Source organism: Notolepis coatsorum, assembly GCF_963971535.1.
Source record: "Notolepis coatsorum genome assembly, chromosome: 4".
Classification (NCBI taxonomy): domain Eukaryota; kingdom Metazoa; phylum Chordata; class Actinopteri; order Aulopiformes; family Paralepididae; genus Notolepis; species Notolepis coatsorum.
This window is the reverse complement of record NC_140168.1, coordinates 125,057,236-125,080,397: the sequence shown is the minus strand read 5'-3', so window position 1 is coordinate 125,080,397 and position 23,162 is coordinate 125,057,236. Positions and strand designations below refer to the sequence as shown.

Here is a 23,162-nt window from a genome sequence, read left to right as displayed (position 1 = left end):
TAACCTTTCACTACCACACTACAGAAGGTTAACCCTTTCACTACCACACTACAGAAGGTTAACCTTTCACTACCACACTACAGAAGGTTAACCTTTCACTACCACACTACAGACGGTTAACCCTTTCACTACCACACTACAGAAGGTGAACCCTTTCACTACCACAGAAGGTTAACCTTACACTACCACAGAAGGTTAACCTTTCACTACCACACTACAGAAGGTTAACCCTTTCACTACCACATTACAGAAGGTTAACCTTTCACTACGACACTACAGATGGTTAACGCTTTCACTACCACAGAAGGTTAACCTTTCACTACTACACTACAGACGGTTAACCTTTCACTGCCACACTACAGAAGGTTAACCTTTCACTACCACACTACAGAATGTTAACCCTTTCACTACCACACTACAGAAGGTTAACCTTTCACTACCACACTACAGAAGGTTAACCCTTTCACTACCACAGTACAGAAAATTAACCCTTTCACTACCACACTACAGAAGGTTAACCATTCACTACCACACTACAGAAGGTTAACCTTTCACTACCACACTACAGAAGGTTAACCCTTTCACTACCACACTACAGAAGGTTAACCTTTCACTACCACACTACAGAAGGTTAACCTTTCACTACCACACTACAGACGGTTAACCCTTTCACTACCACACTACAGAAGGTGAACCCTTTCACTACCACACTACAGAAGGTTAACCATTCACTACCACACTACAGAAGGTTAACCTTTCACTACCACACTACAGAAGGTGAACCCTTTCACTACCACACTACAGAAGGTTAACCATTCACTACCACACTACAGAAGGTTAACCTTTCACTACCAAATAAGGTTAACCTTTCACTACTACACTACAGACGGTTAACCTTTCACTACCACACTACAGAAGGTTAACCTTTCACTACCACACTACATAAGGTTAACCCTTTCACTACCACACTACAGAAGGTTAACCATTCACTACCACACTACAGAAGGTTAACCTTTCACTACCACACTACAGAAGGTTAACCTTTCACTACCACAGAAGGTTAACCTTTCACTACTACACTACAGACGGTTAACCCGTTCACTACCACACTACAGAAGGTTAACCTTTCACTACCACACTACAGAAGGTTAACCCTTTCACTACCACACTACAGAAAATGAACACTTTCACTACCACACTACAGAAGGTTAACCATTCACTACCACAGAAGGTTAACCTTTCACTACCACAGAAGGTTAACCTTTCACTACCACACTACAGACGGTTAACCCTTTCACTACCACACTACAGAAGGTTAACCTTTCACTACCACACTACAGAAGGTTAACCTTTCACTACCACAGAAGGTTAACCGTTCACTACTACACTACAGACGGTTAACCTTTCACTACCACACTACAGAAGGTTAACCCTTTCACTACCACACTACAGAAGGTTAACCTTTCACTACCACAGAAGGTTAACTTTTCACTACCACAGAAGGTTAACCTTTCACTACCACACTACAGACGGTTAACCCTTTCACTACCACACTACATAAGGTGAACCCTTTCACTACCACACTACAGAAGGTTAACCATTCACTACCACACTACAGAAGGTTAACCTTTCACTACCACACTACAGAAGGTTAACCTTTCACTACCACACTACAGAAGGTTAACCCTTTCACTACCAACTACAGATGGTTAACCCTTTCACTACCACAGAAGGTTAACCTTTCACTACTACACTACAGACGGTTAACCTTTCACTACCGCACTACAGAAGGTTAACCTTTCACAACCACACTACAGAAGGTTAACCTTTCACTACAACACTACAGAAGGTTAACCCTTTCACTACCACACTACAGAAGGTTAACCTTTCACTACCACACTACAGAAGGTTCACCCTTTCACTACCACACTACAGAAGGTTAACCTTTCACTACCACAGAAGGTTAACTTCACTACCACAGAAGGTTAACCTTTCACTACCACACTACAGAAGGTTAACCTTTCACTACCACACTACAGAAGGTTCACCCTTTCACTACCACACTACAGAAGGTTAACCTTTCACTACCACAGAAGGTTAACTTCACTACCACAGAAGGTTAACCTTTCACTACCACACTACAGAAGGTTAACCATTCACTACCACACTACAGAAGGTTAACCTTTCACTACCACACTACAGAAGGTTAACCTTTCACTACCACACTACAGAAGGTTAACCCTTTCACTACCAACTACAGATGGTTAACCCTTTCACTACCACAGAAGGTTAACCTTTCACTACTACACTACAGACGGTTAACCTTTCACTACCGCACTACAGAAGGTTAACCTTTCACAACCACACTACAGAAGGTTAACCTTTCACTACCACACTACAGAAGGTTAACCCTTTCACTACCACACTACAGAAGGTTAACCTTTCACTACCACACTACAGAAGGTTAACCCTTTCACTACCACACTACAGAAGGTTAACCTTTCACTACCACACTACAGACGGTTAACCCTTTCACTACCACACTACAGGAGGTGAACCCTTTCACTACCACACTACAGAAGGTTAACCATTCACTACCACACTACAGAAGGTTAACCTTTCACTACCACACTACAGAAGGTTAACCTTTCACTACCACAGAAGGTTAACTTTTCACTACCACAGAAGGTTAACCTTTCACTACCACACTACAGAAGGTTAACCTTTCACTACCACACTACAGAAGGTTAACCTTTCACTACCACAGAAGGTTAACCTTTCACTACTACACTATAGACGGTTAACCTTTCACTACCACACTACAGAAGGTTAACCTTTCACTACCACACTACATAAGGTTAACCCTTTCACTACCACACTACAGAAGGTTAACCATTCACTACCACACTACAGAAGGTTAACCTTTCACTACCACACTACAGAAGGTTAATCTTTCACTACCACAGAAGGTTAACCTTTCACTACCACACTACAGATCATTAACCCTTTCACTACCACACTACAGAAGGTTAACCCTTTCACTACCACACTACAGAACGTGAACCCTTTCACTACCACACTACAGAAGGTTAACCTTTCACTATCACACTACAGAAGGTTAACCTTTCACTACCACACTACAGAAGGTGAACCCTTTCACTACCACACTACAGAAGGTTAACCTTTCACTACCACACTACAGACGGTTAACCCTTTCACTACCACACTACAGACGGTTAACCCTTTCACTACCACACTACAGAAGCTTAACATTCACTACCACACTACAGAAGGTTGTATGTACCTTGTCAGCCACTGGTTGAATCCCTTTGTGGTTAATTCGATAACCCAGGTAAACCACCTCTGGTACCATGAACACACATTTGTCTCTCTTCAGACGCAGTCCTGCAGCTGAGAGTCTCTTCAGCACTACCTCTAAGTTGTGTAGATGGCTGGCATCGTCGTCACCGGTCACCAGAATATCATCTATTCTCACCACCACCTGGGGAAGGCCTTGTAGTAGGTTATCCATGGTGCGCTGGAATATGCCTGGTGCTGATGACACCCCATAGGGTAGCCTGGTGTACTGATACAGACCCCGGTGGGCGTTTATTGTTGTGAATTTCTTAGATTCTTCATTCAGTGGGAACTGTTGATAGGCCTGTGACATGTCCAATTTTGTGAATTTCTGTCCCCCCCCCTAATACCACCAGCAAGTCCTCTGTTTTGGGAATAGGGTAGTTGTCCAACTTGGACACTGGATTCACTGTCACTTTATAGTCCCCACATATTCGGGTTGTCTTGTCTGGTTTTAGTATGGGCACTATGGGAGCTGCCCACTCTGAAAAATCCACAGGCTCAATTATGCCTGCCCTCTCCAATCTGACCAACTCTGTCTCCACTTTCTCCTTGAGAGCATAGGGTAATGGCCTGGCTTTAAAATACCGTGGCTTGGCTTCTGGGTCCACATATATCTTGGCTGTAGCCCCTACTAAAGTGCCCAGCTCGCCTTTAAAAACATCCTCATGTTGTGCTAGCAGAGCATTTAACTCCTGCTGCTGACCTATCTGTAGTCTGAAAATGGCTCTCCAGTCTAGCCGCATAGCTTTGAGCCAATTTCTCCCCATCAGATTAGGCCCCTCCCCTTTTACCACCAGCAATGCTAATTTCTTGGTCTGCCCTTTGTAGGTGACTTGTGCGTGCATCTTGCCTAACACTCCTACTCGGTCTCTGGTGTATGTGTACAGTTTTATTTTTGTTTGATGGAGTGGCCCCCCTCCCATCTTAGTGTAGGTTTCCTCACTCATAATAGTCATACCTGCACCAGTGTCTACGTCAAAGTCAATGTCATGTCCATTCACCGACACTTGCTCTCTGTATGGCTCCACTCTCTCTCCATCATCCAGATTATACAGATTGTGTGTATAATCCTCCTCTTCATACTCCATTGTGTGGGTTGCACCCAGTCCATTTCCCCGGTTCAGTCGGGGCTGTCTGACCTGCCTGGGGCTGCGGCATTTTCTAGCCAAATGTCCTCGTCTTTGGCAGTTGTGGCAAACTGCATCTATGAATCGGCAATCCGCCGGCCCGTGATTCCCTCCACATCTGTAACATCCGATTCCTGCCGACGGTGGTCTGCGCTCCGGTGCTGCAGGTTGTAGTTGTAATTTATGAATGGGTCCCTCCACTCCCGTTTGCTGCAGCTCCGCTATATCTTTAGCCGCTGTTTCCATAGTGATTGCCAACTCAATAGCCCTGGCCAACGTGAGTCTGTCATCCGGTTCTGTTAACAGACGCCTTTGAATGCGATCGTCATTTATCCCGCACACCAGTCTGTCTCGAATCATGTCATTTAACGTAGCGCCAAACCCACAATGTTCAGTGATTCTCTTCAGCTCGGCTACAAATGATGACACAGACTGTCCTTGCTGTCTCGTTTTCGAATGAAATTTAAAACGCTCCACAATGGCACTGGGTTTAGGCGTGAAGTGATCACTCAACAGTTTCAATAGCCCCGTCAAGTCCGAATCTCCTGGCTTAACCGGCAGACACAAATCGCGCAGCATAGCGTATACTTTTCCTCCACATGCACTCAGGAATATGGCTCGCTTTTGTCCTGCATCTGTGATCTTGTTAGCCACAAAGTAGAATTCCAGACGTTCCACGTACTGCTGCCAATCATCTGTTTCTTGATCAAACTCCTGGATTTTCCCATATGTCGTCATTTTTCTAACGTTCGGCTAAAACTCCAAGCTGTTTAGTTTATCCTCGTCGCCAATGTAATAATGTAAAGGTCCAGTCCAAATGTTCTTTTGTGATGTTTATTTCACGCTGTCAAAAGCAATACAGGTCCAGTGCAACACACAGCTGTTACTCATTATACTACCTAAGTAGGTGTGTCTCATAGGACACTGCAGGTGAAGGTCTGACTGATGTAACCCGGTGAACCCACATTATAACAATTAACCCTTTCACTACCACACTACAGAAGGTTAACCTTTCACTACCTCACTACAGAAGGTTAACGTCCTTGTCTGTTAGGGGTATCATGTCTGTTAGGGGTATCATGTGAGCCTAAGTGAGTAATTATAGAAATTAATGTTATTTTATGTATTTTTAACATGTGGAGGGTGTGTCTGCTTGTTCTACATGGTATTAACATGTGGAGGTGTGTGTCTGCTTGTTCTACAGGGCAGCATGAGAGTCTACCATGACGCGCACCCAGAGTCCAACGCAGACGAGCACATCAAGTCCGTCCTCACGAAGGCAGAGCGGCAGCTCAAAGACAAGTTCGACGGCAGGCCGACCAAACCGCCACCGTAAGTCTTCGGTCAAACGGAAAATGTTTTAAATGTGAAAATGTTTATTTTCTTTCCAGTGGAAATGGACTTAACACACAGGTTGTAATATAAGTAAAGCACTGTGTGAATGTGTCAGCAAACACACATATTATCTTGAAGACTAAAAAAAACTCAATGTGGCGGCTGGGTGGCGCAGCGGAAATTGCGCTCGTCACCAATGCGAGAGACTCCGGTCTCGAATCCAGGTGTCAGCATTGCCTCCGGCTTGGGCCAGCCGTCATACTAACTCGTTTGGCTGAGTTAGCAGGAGGGAAGTCGTGGGTGGTAATCTGGCGTTGTGGACAGCGACACCTACAGGTCTGGGCGCCTGCACAGCAAAAAGACAGGAAGTGGTGAAGGCAGCGTGACCTCCCACGCGTTACACTTCACCAATGAGAGTCCGCGCTGTCAGGTGAAAAGAGAGCCGCTGGCTGTCTCCGCATGTGTCGGAGGAACCTCGGGGCTCCCTTGACCGACCAGTAGGGGGCACATGCGCACAACGACCAGGTAGGGGAGGGGGGGAATTGACATAACGACTAAATTGGGATGGGAGGAAAAAAGCACAGAAAAATCAGGCGGAGAAAAAGAGAATAAAAAAAAAACTTAAAAAAGATATAATAATAAATTCAATGAGGTTCCACTCAATATCACAATGAGTTATGACTAGGGTTGGGTACCGTTCACATTTGAATCGATACCGGTACCCAACGGTACTTTTTTTTTGCAGTACCGAAATGTGGCACCGGTGGATCTCACGTGAATCGGTACTCTGTAGTACCGACGTGATTCGGTCGATACCCTTAAAAGTACCGGATTCGGTACCCATCCCTAGGTATGACAGAGTTCCACTCAATATCACATATAAGTCCTTTCAAGTAGGGATGTTCGATATTGTTTTTTTTACCTATACCGATATTGTCCAACTCTTCATTTCCGATACCGATATCAACCGATACCGATATATGCAGGGTTTCCCCCCCCAAAAAACGGAATAATTTCAGGTAATTAACATTACATATCTCTTGTCGTGGAATTAACACAACATTATGCATACTTTTCACAATAAATAAAATCAGAATTTGTTCTTACTTGCTTGCCTGGGTAAATAAAGGTTAAATAAATGTAAAAAATATATATATATATATTTATATATTTTTTGAAAACCGATACAGATAATTTCCGATATCACATTTTAATGCCAATATCGGCCGATAATATCTGACATCCCTACTTTCAAGCCATTCTGTGAGTGGCCGAATCATATCGGTCGTATCGTTTGTGGGTCGATTTGTTTTGGAATTGAAACCTAACCTAATTATTTGTATGAATGATAACCTTGTTACTTAACATCTCTAGATGACGAATGATCACAGCTAACGTTTTTGCCAAAAAGAAGTTCAACCTGTTTTGAACGTTCCTTTCGTCAAAATAGATACAAATCTGGCTGAGACAGTTGCGTCATTGTCCATTTCTAAAAACTCCTTGTTGAAAAATAGTTCGAAATATATGTAGACTGACAGATGGAGACAACGGATCAATCCTTTATTCTTAATCAACAAACAGTTCTGCATGTGATGCTGAGAGAAATGGTTTTAATTGTCTAATTGCTAACAAATGCTAATTGCCATTGCCCCGACAGTGCGTGAACGTGCGGCACACTTCATACGTTTAATTTTGCGGTAAACGGAAAACGTTGACGTCATCGGACTTAAAAAAAGTTGTAATTTTTTATTTTTTTGCACTACCGAAATGTGCCACCGGTGGATCTCACGTGAATCAGAAGTGTGTGTGAGACATGGAGCACATCACTTTTAGGGATCCAGCTGGTGCCAAACAACAGGCCTGATAACCTCCTGAGAGAGGAACTGTTTGTAGAGAAGCCTTTAAGTCTCCTCATCACTAGTGGAGGAAGGAGGAAGGTCGTCTTGTAGTGGGAGGTCGTTGAGCTGAATCCTGTGTTGTGTTTACTGAAGGAACACGGTTACGTAAGGCTCACTCCCATTCTGGTATCTCTGCACTGGCTCCTGGTACACTATAGAATTCACTTCAAAGTCCTCACTTTCACTTTCGGAGCACTCCACGGTCAGGCCCCTATCTACATCACTGAACTCATCCATCCATCCCTACACCCGCTCACTCAGATCTGCCGATCAGCACCCCCTGGTGGTCCTCAGGTCCAGGCTAAAAACAAGGGGTGATCGAGCCTTCGAGGTGACGGCACCAAGGCTCTGGAACGCTCTCCCCCTGGACCTGCGAACTGCCCCCTCTGAAAACTCTTTTAAAAACACATTTGTTTAGACAGGCCTTTGGTCATACATAGGCACTCTTTCTTGTCCTCACTGTTCCTATTGTTTTTTATTTTTTTTATTCGTGACTATTAGACTTTATCTAAATTATTTTATTCTACTTTTTTGTATCTGGTTTCACTGTTTTTTAACTGCTGTCTGTTGTTGTCATTTATTTCTGATTTTGTTTTTGTTTTTATATACTAAGCTGTGGTGTAAAGCACCCTGTGCATTCGTGCTGTGAAGGGTGCTATATAAATAAAAGGCATTCATTCAAGGCTGAGACCACTTATCGATTTATCCATAACTGCGTGAAATTGATAAGTGGCATCATTTGTGTTTTTATTTAAATTTTTTATACTTTATACTATACTAAAATACTAGGTCTTGTGGCATGTTTTAGTTAAAACATCCCCATTTCATGTAAATTCAGTTGAATCGCAACTCTGCACTGTGCATTCAATATGCAGTGCACTCTTCCATCACATCCAGAGACCACCGACTATAACATGAGAAGGATCACTGTGGTCGTTTTGAATGGGGGAAATCGGTAACACTAAAGATGGCGGCAACGACAAAGAATAGCTGGAAAAAAAACATTATTATTTTAATAATTTGTTTGTATAATAAAAATATCGATATTTATCGATAATCTTTTCCCGATTTATCGATTCTTCCAAATGGCATATGGTCTCAGCCTTACTCTCTGTACCGTGCAGAGCTGAATAATGAATGAATGAAAACGTTTATTTAAAATGACGCCACAGTGGACAGACCAGATGCGCTGTTTTGCGTGTTTATAGCACAAGTGCTAGTTTTCAACACTAGTCCATTGAGGCTTTTCTAAAAGATATAATAAAATTAACAGTAAAATACAGAATTAAAATCACACATCAGAACAAATAGTTACCAGAGCAAGAGTCCACGATCAAAACAACAAAATCAGTCCACGTCTACATATGTGAGCACTGCTACTTTGATTTCAGCCATACCTTGAGTCCTCTGCTGAAGACGTTGGCATTGGACTCCAGTTTTAAGCCAGTAGGCAGAGAGTTCCATAAGTTTGCCCCGTTAACAGAGAAGGCAGACTGTCCAAACGAACTCTTGCACATGGGAACAGTACAGTCACCATTATTGGAAGCTTGTGTGATGGATGTTGTGTTTTCCTGAAGGAACGGCTACTCTCTGTACTGAGCTGATCATGTTGTGTTTTCCTGAAGGAACGGCTACTCTCTGTACTGCGCGGAGCTCATGGTGAACATGAAGGACGTGCCCAGCACCGAGCGCATGGTGCTCTGCAGCAAGCAGTGGAAGATGATGACGCAGAAAGAGAAGGACATGTTTCAGAAGCGCTGTGAGCAGGTCAGTCTCTCCATGTCTCAAATAGGGATGTTGTACCAAATACTGGGCTGGTGTCAGATATCCGGCTAATACATGGGTATCCATGTCAGAGAACCCCCCCCCCCCCCCCCGCATTCGCATTTGCCTCTCTGCCCTGAAGCACTGTGCTGACCAGCTCGCACCGGTGTTTACCACCATTTTTAATGCCTCGCTGGAGCTGTGTCACGTCCCAGCATGCTTCAAGGCCTCAACCATCATCCCCGTCCCCAAGAAGGCCAAGGTCACGGGCCTTAATGACTACAGACCTGTCGCCCTGACCTCTGTGGTCATGAAGGTCCTGGAGCGCTTTGTCCTGGCCCACCTGAAGCTCATCACTGATCCTGTGCTGGACCCGCTGCAGTTCGCGTACAGAGCCAACAGATCCACAGAGGATGCTGTGAACATGGCTCTGCACTACACGCTGGAACATCTGGACTGCACGGGCAACTATGTCAGGATCCTGTATGTGGACTTCAGCTCGGCCTTCAACACCATCCTTCCACCCATCCTGGAGCACCAGCTATCCCTGCTGCAGGTGCCGGCCTCCACTCGCAGGTGGATTACCGACTTCCTGTCCAACAGGTCTCAGCGGGTGAGGCTGGGGAAGAGCATTTCCAGCTCTAGGTCCACCAGCACCGGTTCCTCGCAGGGCTGTGTCCTGTCCCCACTACTGTTCTCCCTGTACACCAACAGCTGTGCCTCTCTCCACCCCTCGGTCAAACTCCTGAAATTCGCTGACGACACCACCCTGGTGGGTCTCATCTCCAGGGGGGACGAGTCGGCCTACAGGAGGGAGATCGAGAGGCTGCAGAGCTGGTGCAGCTGCAACAACCTGGAGCTCAATGCTCAAAAGACAGTGGAGATGGTAGTGGACTTCAGGAGGAAAGCAGCCCTGCCCCCTCCCATCATACTGGGAGGCACTCAGGTGGCCTCCGTGGAGTCATGCCGATTCCTTGGCATGACCATCTCCCGGGATTTGAAGTGGGAGCTCAACATCACGGGCCTGCTCAAGAAGGCCCAGGGGAGGATGTTCTTCCTCCGGCAGTTGAAGAAATACAAACTGCCGAGGACCATGATGGCCCAATTCTACACGGCCATCATTGAGTCCATCCTCACCCACTCCATCATCTCCTGGTTCCCCGCTGCAGCGGCAAAAGATCTCGCCAAGCTGCAGCGGGTGATTCGCTCCGCGGAGAGGGTGATCGGCTGTCCTCTGCCCTCCCTCAGGTCCCTGCACGACTCCAGGGCGCTGAAGAGGGCGAGGAAGATCATGGCCGACCCCTCCCACCCCGGTCACAGCCTCTTCACCCTGCTCCCCTCTGGGAGAAGGCTGAGGATCCCAAAGGCTGTGAAAGCTCGTCACAGACTGAGCTTCTTCCCCTCAGCTGATCAATGACTCAGGCCCCCCCCCCCCTCATTACGTGCAGCCCTAGTGTGAAGGCATCTGAAATAAACCAACGCAGCATAGTTTTCTGCCTTGTTGGTGCATGGCCGTTTGCCAATCTCGCCTAATGGGGAAAATGGATTATATCTGAGTCTTATTTGGCCAATAACCCCAAATGAATGGTTTAAAGGAACACTGCAACATGGGGAAACGTGCTTACCGTCTTCTCCAGAGTCAGACAACAAGATGGATACCAATTTCCTCTCTGCATTCAATAGAAAGCTAATTCGGCTACAAGCTAGCCTAGCTTAGCACAAATAAATGGAAGCACAAATAAACTATACTAGCTTAAAACTGCAGGAGGTTGGTATCCGCTTCCATTAAGCTAGGCTAGCTTGCAGGCGGATAGCTTTCTACTGAACGCACAGAGAGGAAATGAGTATTTATCTTCGTGTCTGACTCTGGAGATCCTTTAACCCTTTCACTACCACACTACAGAGGTTAACCTTTTCTCTCTCTCTCTCTCTCTCTCTCTCTCTCTCTCTCTCTCTCTCTCTCTCTCTCTCTATCTCTCTCTCTCTCTCCCCCCCCCCTCCCCCCCCTGTATGACGACTCGTCAGAAAAAGAAGCAATACGACATTGACCTGCAGAGGTTCCTGGAGGTGAGTTATACAACTGAATAATTACCACGTTGTTTTTTAAACCTTGGGGACGTTTCTTAATGATCTCGTAGAACTTGTTCCCAAACTTGTTTCTGTTTCTCTTCACCAGAGTCTGCCGGAGGAGGAGCGGGACCGCGTCCTGACGGAGGAGAAGCTGGGGGGGTCCCGGCTGGGCATGGGGGCCGCGGGCAGCCCCCACAGAGCCAAGGCCCCCTGCGTCAAGGTACCGTGTTAACCCTGTGTGACCCGTAGAGCCAAGGTACTAGGGGTAGGGGAAAAAATCGATACGTAGTAGTATCGCGATACTTTGCGTGGCAATACTGTATCGATACAGGGACGACAAGTATCGATGTTTTTAATTTTTAATTTTATCTACTTTTCCTCCCCATTTTCAATTTTTCTCCCATCCCAATTTCATATTATCCAATTCTACCCTCTCCTGTCTCGAACGTTGTTAGACCATGCCTCCCACTGGTCGGCTGCAATGTGGACGAAACCTTGCATCACGTGTCTCCTCCGGTATACGAGGAGGCAGCCGTCGCATCTTTTCACCTGCACAGCGCGATCTCTCAGTGGCGAGGAGTAACGCGTGGGAGGCTCACGCTGCCCCCGATACTTCCTGATTCTGCTGTACAGGCGCACCAACCGACCTGTAGGAGTCGCTGTCCACAACGTCCGATCCCCACCCACCGGCTTTCCCACCCCCTAATACTGCCAATTGTATTAGTATGAACGACCAGCCAAGCCGGAAGCAACGCCGAGAGCTGGGCTCGAACCCAGCATCTCCTGTGTTAGTGGCGAGCGCCTTGCCACTTAGCCGCCCAAGTATCGATATTTAATCATTCATAAATATTTTTTTTTATACGGAAGTTGCATTGTTCATTTCAATACCTGTAATAGTACAGTAGTCGACGCACACATGTGCATTCAGTTAAGTTGGAATATGACTGTAATATAAACAGTTCAGTTTGTCAGGTACATGCAACACAGATTACAGTGTTGACATCTGTCTGCTTGAGAAAATACCATGTTCTGCAATAAAAATGATTGAAGTGAGATGAACACACTGAACTTTATTTTATTAGATAAAACATGTTGACAAAGTTTTACTTTGCAGTTGAAAAAAGGTAATAAATCGCAATATATCACAATATTAATATCGCAATACTCAGCATATCGCAATATATTTAGTATCGCAATACTATCGTATCGTGACTCGGGTATCGTGATAGTATCGTATCGCGAGGCCTCTGGTGATTCCCACCCCTATAAGGTACCGTGTTAACCCTGTGTGACCCGTAGAGCCAAGGCCCCCTGTGTCAAGGTAGCTATTCACAGGGATCGCACAAGGTCCTCGAAGTGCTTATCGATTTATCTATTCTTCCAAATGGCATATCGTCTCTCAGCCGTAGCTTTATTTGATGATGATGTCACACTGATGGGTGGGTCAACAGCACGTTCTCAGTGTGTGTCTTCTCGCCCCTTCGCACCGCAGGGCCGCGAGCCCGAGCTGGAGCGATGGACGCTCACCGGCACGGCCAAAGAGACGCGACCGAACAGGAAGAGGACGAAGCTCCCGGAAACGCCCCGAACGGCAGAGGAGATGTGGCAGCAGAGCGTGATCGGGGACTACCTCGTGAAGTACAGGGTGAGTTCTGCCGTCTCTACCTGGTCCAGTACAGGGTCAGTACCTGCTGTCTCTACCTGGTCCAGTACAGGGTCAGTACCTGCCGTCTCTACCTGGTCCAGTACAGGGTCAGTACCTGCTGTCTCTACCTGGTCCAGTACAGGGTGAGTTCTGCTGTCTCTACCTGGTCCAGTACAGGGTCAGTACCTGCCGTCTCTACCTGGTCTAGTACAGGGTGAGTTCTGCTGTCTCTACCTGGTCCAGTACAGGGTCAGTACCTGCTGTCTCTACCTGGTCCAGTACAGGGTCAGTACCTGCCGTCTCTACCTGGTCCAGTACAGGGTCAGTACCTGCCGTCTCTACCTGGTCCAGTACAGGGTGAGTTCTGCTGTCTCTTAACATGTTGACCTCTCTCCACAGAACGACCACAGGAAGGCTCAGTGACCTCATGTTGACCTTTCTCCGCAGAACAACCTCATGTTGACCTCATGTTGACCTCTCTCCGCAGAACGACCGCAGGAAGGTGCAGAGTGACCTCATGTTGACCTCATGTTGACCTCACGTTGACCTCTCTCCGCAGAACGACCGCAGGAAGGCCCACAGTGACCTCATGTTGACCTCACGTTGACCTCTCTCCGCAGAACGACCGCAGGAAGGCCCACAGTGACCTCATGTTGACCTCACGTTGACCTCTCTCCGCAGAACGACCGCAGGAAGGCCCACAGTGACCTCATGTTGACCTCACATTGACCTCTCTCCGCAGAACAACCGCAGGAAGGCCCACAGTGACCTCATGTTGACCTCACGTTGACCTCTCTCCGCAGAACGACCGCAGGAAGGCCCACAGTGACCTCATGTTGACCTCACGTTGACCTCTCTCCACAGAACGACCGCAGGAAGGTGCAGAGTGACCTCATGTTGACCTCACGTTGACCTCTCCGCAGAACGACCGCAGGAAGGTGCAGAGTGACCTCATGTTGACCTCATGTTGACCTCACGTTGACCTCTCTCCGCAGAACGACCGCAGGAAGGCGCAGAGCGCCCTGGAGGCGGCCTGGAAGGCGACAGAGAAGAAGGAGAAGATCCCGTGGATCAAGAAGGCGGCGGAGGACCAGAAGCGATACGAGGTTCAGTACCGGCCCGTGGTCAGTGACCAGACGCTCTGACCGCGGTCTTCTCCCGTGTGCTGAAGAAATGTCAAAATGTTGGTTGCCTGCATGGCTCAGTTGGACCCTACAGTAACAGTTAAACCTCTTAACAGGCGGGGGCCCACATGTGGGCCTTTGTGAGGACGATTTGCCCACCGGCACTTTGGCGACCTCTAGTGGCTCGGGTGTGCATATCTTTTAATACAATATATAGATAGAATTAAAACCCCATTTGTTGTTACATGCCGATATGTGAGGTGTGCGCGAAGTACATGCTATTGCGCAAATACCACTCCTGACTCTTGGGGCTCTAGTTCCGTCAATTATTTGGCTATCTCGAAAACTATTGGACGGGGTTGTAGCCAATGAGTGTGGCTTTCCAATGATACCCAATGGACCGTTGGACCCTACAGTACCAGTTAACCTTCTGTGTATTGTCGCAGTGAAAGGTTTAACTGTTTGGTAGTGCGGCAGTGAAAGGGTCCGTTGGACCCCACAGTAACAGTTATTTATATGTATTATTTATTTTTTTGATCCACTTTTTCTCCCATTTTCTATTTTCTCCCATCACAATTTCGTATCATCCAATTCAACCCTCCCCTGTCACGAACGCTGTTTCTTGCCTCCCACAAGCCGGCTGCAATGTGGACTAAGTCATACATAGCACGAGTCCCCTCCGGTACTTGAGGTAACAGCAGTCGCATCTTTTCACCTGCGCGGCGCGATCTCAGTGTAGAGGAGTAACGCGTGGGAGGCTCACGCTGCCCCCGACACTTCCTGATTCTACTGCGCAGGCGCACCAACCGACCTGTAGGAGTCGCTGTCCACAACGCCTGATCCCCACCCATCAGTTTCCCACCCCCTAATACGGCCAATGTGTATTAGTATGAATGACCAGCTAAACTGAAAGCAATGTGGAGCGCTGGGCTCGAACAGGCAAGCCCAGCGTCTCCGTCATTCGTGGCGAGCGCCTTGCCCACTACGCCACGTAGCCGCCTAGTTATTTATATGTATTATATAAATACATCTTCTGCCGATAAAGACTAATTCTCTTAAATGTTGTTCAGTTCAAAATAACTATTTCCCCCCCAAAGAGTGAGCGCTGCGTTCTCTCACCTGAATAAATGAAGACATTAGAATTTGCGTGTATGGCAAATACAAATAAATCATATAAATAATAATTAGTTGATCTGATGGTTTTAAGTAGAATTCTCAATGCCAAGAATGTGTCGGTCACTATGGTAAAGTGATGGGGTGTTTGAACCAGGGTGCGAGGCTGATGTCTCCTTGTTCCTCCCTTCTGTAATACCGTTTGATGTTTGATGATCCTTGTTCTGAAGATAACTTTTTGTGTGTTGTTGACTTTCATCAATCTCATGTATTTGAACCCTTTCACTGCCACACGACAGCCGGTTAACCCTTTCACTGTGACAATACAGAAGGTTAGCCCTTTACTATCACACAGCCGACGGCGATGCTCCATCATTAGCATCATTAGCTCTGCATCGCTGTCGGTTGTGTGATAGTAAAGGGTTAACCTTCTGTCGTGTGGCAGTGAAAGGGTTAAAGTGTGTTTGGTTGATTGTTGTTGTAATGACTCTGCTCACCCTCTAGAGGGAGCTGTTGGAGACGAGGACACCCACACCGGGACAGAGGAAACCCAAGTTTGAGGGAGAACCAAAGAAGCCGCCCGTGTGAGTACTGAAGGTTAACCCTTTCACTACCACACTACAGAAGGTTAACCCCTTCACTACCACACTACTGAAGGTTAACCCTTTCACTACCACACTACATAAGGTTAACCCTTTCACTACCACACTACATAAGGTTAACCCTTTCACTACCACACTACTGAAGGTTAACCCTTTCACTACCACACTACAGAAGGTTAACCCTTTCAATGCCTCACTACAGAAGGTTAACCCTTTCACTACCACACTACTGAAGGTTAACCCTTTCACTACCACACTACTGAATGTTAACCTTTCACTACCACACTACAGAAGGTTAACCCTTTCACTACTACACTACAGACGGTTAACCTTTCACTACTACACTACAGAAGGTTAACCCTTTCACTACTACACTACAGAAGGTTAACCCTTTCACTGCCACACTACAGAAGGTTAACCTTTCACTACCACACTACTGACGGTTAACCTTTCACTACCACACTATAGAAGGTTAACCCTTTCACTACCACACTACTGAAGGTTAACCCTTTCACTACCACACTACTGAAGGTTAACCCTTTCACTACCACACTACATAAGGTTAACCCTTTCACTACCACACTACTGAAGGTTAACCCTTTCACTACCACACTACAGAAGGTTAACCCTTTCAATGCCACACTACAGAAGGTTAACCCTTTCACTACCACACTACTGAAGGTTAACCCTTTCACTACCACACTACTGAATGTTAACCTTTCACTACCACACTACATAAGGTTAACCCTTTCACTACTACACTACAGACGGTTAACCTTTCACTACTACACTACAGACGGTTAACCCTTTCACTGCCACACTACAGAAGGTTAACCTTTCACTACCACACTACTGAAGGTTAACCCTTTCATTACCACACTACTGACGGTTAACCTTTCACTACCACACTACAGAAGGTTAACCTTTCACTACCACACTACAGAAGGTTAACCTTTCACTACCACACTACAGAAGGTTAACCTTTCACTACCACACTACAGAAGGTTAACCCTTTCACTACCATACTACAGAAGTTTAACCCTTTCACTACCACACTACAGAAGGTTAACCTTTCATTACCACACTACAGAAGGTTAACCCTTTCACTACCACACTACAGAAGGTTAACATTTCACTACCACACTACAGAAGGTTAACCTTTCACTACCACATTACTGAAGGTTAACCCTTTCATTACCACACTACTGAAGGTTAACCTTTCACTACCACACTGCAGAAGGTTAACCCTTTCACTACCACACTACTGAAGGTTAACCCTTTCACTACCACACTACAGAAGGTTAACCCTTTCAATGCCTCACTACAGAAGGTTAACCCTTTCACTACCACACTACTGAAGGTTAACCCTTTCACTACCACACTACTGAATGTTAACCTTTCACTACCACACTACAGAAGGTTAACCCTTTCACTACTACACTACAGACGGTTAACCTTTCACTACTACACTACAGAAGGTTAACCCTTTCACTGCCACACTACAGAAGGTTAACCTTTCACTACCACACTACTGACGGTTAACCTTTCACTACCACACTATAGAAGGTTAACCATTTCACTACCACACTACTGAAGGTTAACCCTTTCACTACCACACTACTGAAGGTTAACCCTTTCACTACCACACTACATAAGGTTAACCCTTTCACTACCACACTACTGAAGGTTAACCCTTTCACTACCACACTACAGAAGGTTAACCCTTTCAATGCCACACTACAGAAGGTTAACCCTTTCACTACCACACTACTGAAGGTTAACCCTTTCACTACCACACTACTGAATGTTAACCTTTCACTACCACACTACATAAGGTTAACCCTTTCACTACTACACTACAGACGGTTAACCTTTCACTACTACACTACAGACGGTTAACCCTTTCACTGCCACACTACAGAAGGTTAACCTTTCACTACCACAATACTGAAGGTTAACCCTTTCATTACCACACTACTGACGGTTAACCTTTCACTACCACACTACAGAAGGTTAACCTTTCACTACCACACTACAGAAGGTTAACCTTTCACTACCCCTACAGAAGGTTAACCATTCACTACCACACTACAGAAGGTTAACCCTTTCACTACCATACTACAGAAGTTTAACCCTTTCACTACCACACTACAGAAGGTTAACCTTTCATTACCACACTACAGAAGGTTAACCCTTTCACTACCACACTACAGAAGGTTAACCTTTCACTACCACACTACAGACGGTTAACCTTTCACTACCCCTACAGAAGGTTAACCTTTCACTACCACACTACAGAAGGTTAACCTTTCACTACCACACTACAGAAGGTTAACCTTTCACTACCACACTACAGAAGGTTAACCTTTCACTACCCCTACAGAAGGTTAACCTTTCACTACCACACTACAGAAGGTTAACCCTTTCACTACCATACTACAGAAGTTTAACCCTTTCACTACCACACTACAGAAGGTTAACCTTTCATTACCACACTACAGAAGGTTAACCCTTTCACTACCACACTACAGAAGGTTAACCTTTCACTACCACACTACAGAAGGTTAACCTTTCACTACCACATTACTGAAGGTTAACCTTTCACTACCACACTGCAGAAGGTTAACCCGTTCACTGCCACACTACAGAAGGTTAACCTTTCACTACCACACTGCAGAAGGTTAACCCGTTCACTGCCACACTACAGAAGGTTAACCTTTCATTACCACACTACAGAAGGTTAACCTTTCACTACCACACTACAGAAGGTTAACCCTTTCACTACCACACTACAGAAGGTTAACCTTTCACTACCACACTACCAAAGGGTTAACCCTTTCACTACCACACTACAGAAGGTTAACCCTTTCACTACCACACTACAGAAGGTTAACCTTTCACTACTACACTTCAGAAGGTTAACCCTTTCACTACTACACTATATAGACGGTTAACCGTCTATATTAACCCTTTGTCGTGTGGTAGTGAAAGGTTAACTTTCTGTAGTGTGGTAGTGAAAGGGTTAACCTTCTGTATCATTGCAGTGAAAGGGTTAACCCTTTGGTACTGTGGTAGTGAAAGGGTTAAGGTCAACATTCAATTAACACACAAATAACACCCCCCCCCCCCCCCCCCTAATATCCTCCCTATCTTTGCTGTGGCCAATAGGAGCGGCTACCAGATGTTCTCCCAGGAGCTGTTGACCAATGGTGAGCTCAGCCACTTCAGCCTGAAGGAGCGCATGGTGGAGATCGGGAAGCGCTGGCACACGCTGACGCAGAGCCAGAAGGACCAGTACAAGAAGCTGGTGGAGGAGCAGCAGACAGAGTACAAGGCCGAGCTGGAGGCCTGGGTCAAGGTAGGGCTGGAGGCCTGGGTCGAGATAGGGCTGGAGGCCTGGGTCGAGGTAGGGCTGGAGGCCTGGGTCAAGGTAGGGCCGGAGGCCTGGATCAAGGTAGGGCTGGAGGCCTGGGTCGAGGTAGGGCTGGAGGCCTGGGTCAAGGTAGGGCTGGAGGCCTGGGTCGAGGTAGGGCTGGAGGCCTGGGTCGAGGTAGGGCTGGAGGCCTGGGTCAAGGTAGGGCTGGAGGCCTGGGTCGAGGTAGGGCTGGAGGCCTGGCTGGAGGCCTGCGACTTCAAGGGTGACCATATTGTGATTTTTTTTTAAAGAGGACACTCTGCCTTCAGCCTCAAGATACTTAATCAAAGTTTACTCAAAGATGCCTTATCATTATAATATATTTAAAGTATACCTCCTCTGTATGGATATAAAATTATTGTTTATATTATTTTATATAACAAAATAATATCTCTCTATAACCAAAGTTACTCAACATGCTGTATTATGCCTAAAGTAATCTATCTGACAAATCTCAAGAAAATAACTAAATCAACCTATGACAAAATAATATATATTTTCAAGTCTTACTGGACAAAATAAATAACAAGAAAAATATGATGTATAATACCTCTTCTGTATTAGAAAATCCAGCTTTAAAAAATATATCTTTATCTTTTCAATGTAATGTAAATTATAAAACAGTAACCTCACAAAGTTACTAATTTAAAAGTGCACTATGCAGTTTCAGATTTGTTGCAATTAGTGTACTAAACTAATTTATTACACACATAATCCTTATGATTGTATCATAAGCATCTTATCAAACCAAAACATCATTTTGAGGCATCAAAATAGTTTTCAATTATTTTCTTTCTCTCTCTGTATAGCTGCATTCTTCAATCAATTCAATCAGTCAACTTTGCCATCAAACTCTCGCCTCGCACTGCTTTGTTTGTTATGTTTTGCTGTGTCCATGTGAGCTTTGAGATCGCCAGCACCTTTATTAGACACATAAACATATGGTCAAGCTTTGCACGCGTTGCACTCCGCTTCCAATTAGTCTCGACCGGGATGATAAATTGGAAATTTTCTCTGCAGTTCATCTGTAATGTACATTTTCGCGTTTGTATTGTGAGGAGCCAGCAATGCTGGTCGGATCTGTCCACTTCCTCATCTGTTGTGTGTGTCTGTGTGAGTGTGCAGTAGCGCTGCCCACAAAGCACTGAAAGCGGGGCTTCTCTTGGTAACGTCACACGCAACAGGTTACCGTTAGGGATGTCCCGATCAAATTTTTTTGCTCCCGATCCGATCCCGATCATGTGATTTTGAGTATCTACCGATACCGATCTTTCCCGATCCGATCAAAATTTTTTAATAAATAAAAATAATATATATATATATTTCTTTTTTATCCCAATTTCTCACATTACATTCACCCTGAATGTTAATGTTATCCAGGTGAAAAGTTAACTTCATTCAAGCGAGGCATTGCAATCCTTGACATAAATCATTTGATGTATAATTAAATCAAAGGAAATGCGTTTGGGTCTGAGAGTGTGGCTGGTCAGCCGTTCTGCAGCTGGATACTATTGGTTTGTTTTGGCAAAATTCTTCTGCTCTGTGTGACAATAAATAAATTAATGATGATATGTAATTTAAAACCAAAACGAAGGCCTCAGTATGAGTTTAAGACGTGAACATGGTCATGTTTGTTGAATAAAAAAAATAGTAAAAAAAAAAAAAAAAAAAAATCTTTTTTGTGCAACCGATTTCAGATGTGGGCGGGAGCGTTTTGCCATGTGCGCGCGCGCGCACGGGCTCACCTTAGGGGGAACATTGGAGGAGTATATTATAGTAAACTGAGGATTACTGAGGATGGACAGATAATGTTGATATTCAAATATAAAAAAGTTTCGAGAGGAGTGGAAGTTTGAAGACAGACTAGACTACAATATGATGCGGGGGTGGTGAGTTGAAACAGTGTGAATGAATGAAAACTTTATTTAACAGATTGCAGAATGGGTACAATACAGTACGGCTCAATACACACAATTGTTAACACTTTCAGTGCCACGAGGTGGCGCCAGAGTTAGCGCTTCAATGCCACCATCGGCGCCAATGTTACTCTTAATATCGCCTAATCTATGTTTTAAATTATGGCTATGTGTCTAATCTGCCCGTCGCTTATCAAAGAATCCTTTTCCAGTCAGTGCTGTCAAGGCAGATTGGTTTTTTATCGCTTCATTTCCGTTTGAGAGCATTTTGAAAAGCACCCGTTTTGAGGTAAAAAAAACAGTCCATTCTGGACCATTCTATGATAATCGTCTTTTACTGGAATATTCAAGAACGTTGATATTTGTCGGCCTATTTATGAATCGTTTTCAAATAAACGCTAGATGATCAATATTATACGTGCACGCACGCACATTCGAGCCACGCACGGATAATCGCTGTGTTCATTTCCTCTTGGATTTTTACAGTGAAACCGAAAGAGCCCATTTCACAAAACAGCTTATATCTTCATCAAAATGAGTCTGATTATCCTAACACTGATAACATAGATTCCTTACCTGACATCAGATGGTATCCAACTGGTATATTCCAATTCCTGATCACCATTCGAAAAAATGTATGGATCCAACGTGTGTACAGTGCAGTACATGATTCCGCAGGTCTCAGACATGAAAAGAAAAAAGGAAAAAAAAAATTATTATCATGTAATCTTTCGCGGGCCGGTCAGAATCATCCCGCGGGCCGTATCCGGGCCGTACAATGCCCAGGTCTGATCTAGGGAGAGATAGTGCGGCCTCCCACACGCTACACTCTCCCCGGTGAGAATCTGCGTGGCCAGGCTGGCCTGCCGGCTGGCTGCACATGCGTGGGAGGAAAGCATGTGACAGTCTCCGGTCTCTCGGACCAACAGTAGGGGAAAGTGCGCAACAACCAGGAAGGGTGGGATGGGAGAAAAATCGGAAAAAAGGAGGAAGGAAAAGATAATATAAAAAAAAAATTACATAGGCCTACACACATCTTGCCATAGTGTTATCAGTTTGTACAACACGACGCACGTTTTAACTATAGTAGCCCGCTAGCTAATAGAGTCAATGAAATGTTACCGTAGCTACTAGCTAGCAGAGGAGGAAATGGGAGTCTGAGAGGCGGAGTGTTTAAAGACAATGATAGGCGTTTATTCAACATCCAAGAAGGCTAACATACAACTGTGTTTTACTAACTCCAATCGGGACTATTGCCGCTTTCCCACTGCATGCCATCACCTCCTAACGTTGACGGAGCACGTTGATAACATTGCCTGAGCTGGCGGTCCGTGACACTAACCCATAGATAGTTCCAACTCACCGAATTACGTAATCCACCACAGTTGCACTCAATATTTGAATAATGTTAGTCTAAATAAATGTAGACAGATACATAATAATTTCAAGCAGAAAACGAATCTTTCCATTAAGAACTGACAATCAGGGAATTTAAACATGGTTGACAGTTTTTTTGTGTTTATATTAAAGAAAGGAAAGTCTAGTGCTGGCTGAGCATATTGTTTGTTTGCACTAAGTTAATACTTTGACAAATGTAGCCTATATTTTTCAGTCAGTTCGGTCTTTGTGTGCCAAACATTATTTAAGGCTGTAAACACTAACACTGTAAACCTATATATGTTTTTTATAAATGAAAAGCATGTTTAGATTTTTGAGTGTTAAATTTTTTTTAAATAAAAAACAATATATCGAACCAAACCGAAAACCGTGACCACAAAACCGAGGTACGTACC

General features: G+C 45.1%; 1 protein-coding gene across 4 annotated transcripts in view; it reads left to right on the top strand.

Moving 5' to 3' along the window:
• Window positions 1–23,162, top strand: part of ubtfl (upstream binding transcription factor, like) — a 149,706-nt gene that overhangs the window by 100,895 nt on the left and 25,649 nt on the right. For 3 of the 4 annotated variants that reach the window (XM_084311756.1, XM_084311754.1, XM_084311753.1), the window contains exons 9-16: window positions 5,692–5,819; window positions 9,346–9,487; window positions 11,510–11,551; window positions 11,661–11,774; window positions 13,047–13,199; window positions 14,195–14,323; window positions 15,941–16,020; window positions 19,207–19,396. In XM_084311756.1, coding sequence (XP_084167882.1) covers window positions 5,692–5,819; window positions 9,346–9,487; window positions 11,510–11,551; window positions 11,661–11,774; window positions 13,047–13,199; window positions 14,195–14,323; window positions 15,941–16,020; window positions 19,207–19,396 — 978 coding nt within the window. The remainder of the gene's footprint in view (window positions 1–5,691; window positions 5,820–9,345; window positions 9,488–11,509; window positions 11,552–11,660; window positions 11,775–13,046; window positions 13,200–14,194; window positions 14,324–15,940; window positions 16,021–19,206; window positions 19,397–23,162) is intronic. The other variant, XM_084311755.1, reaches the window with a different exon arrangement.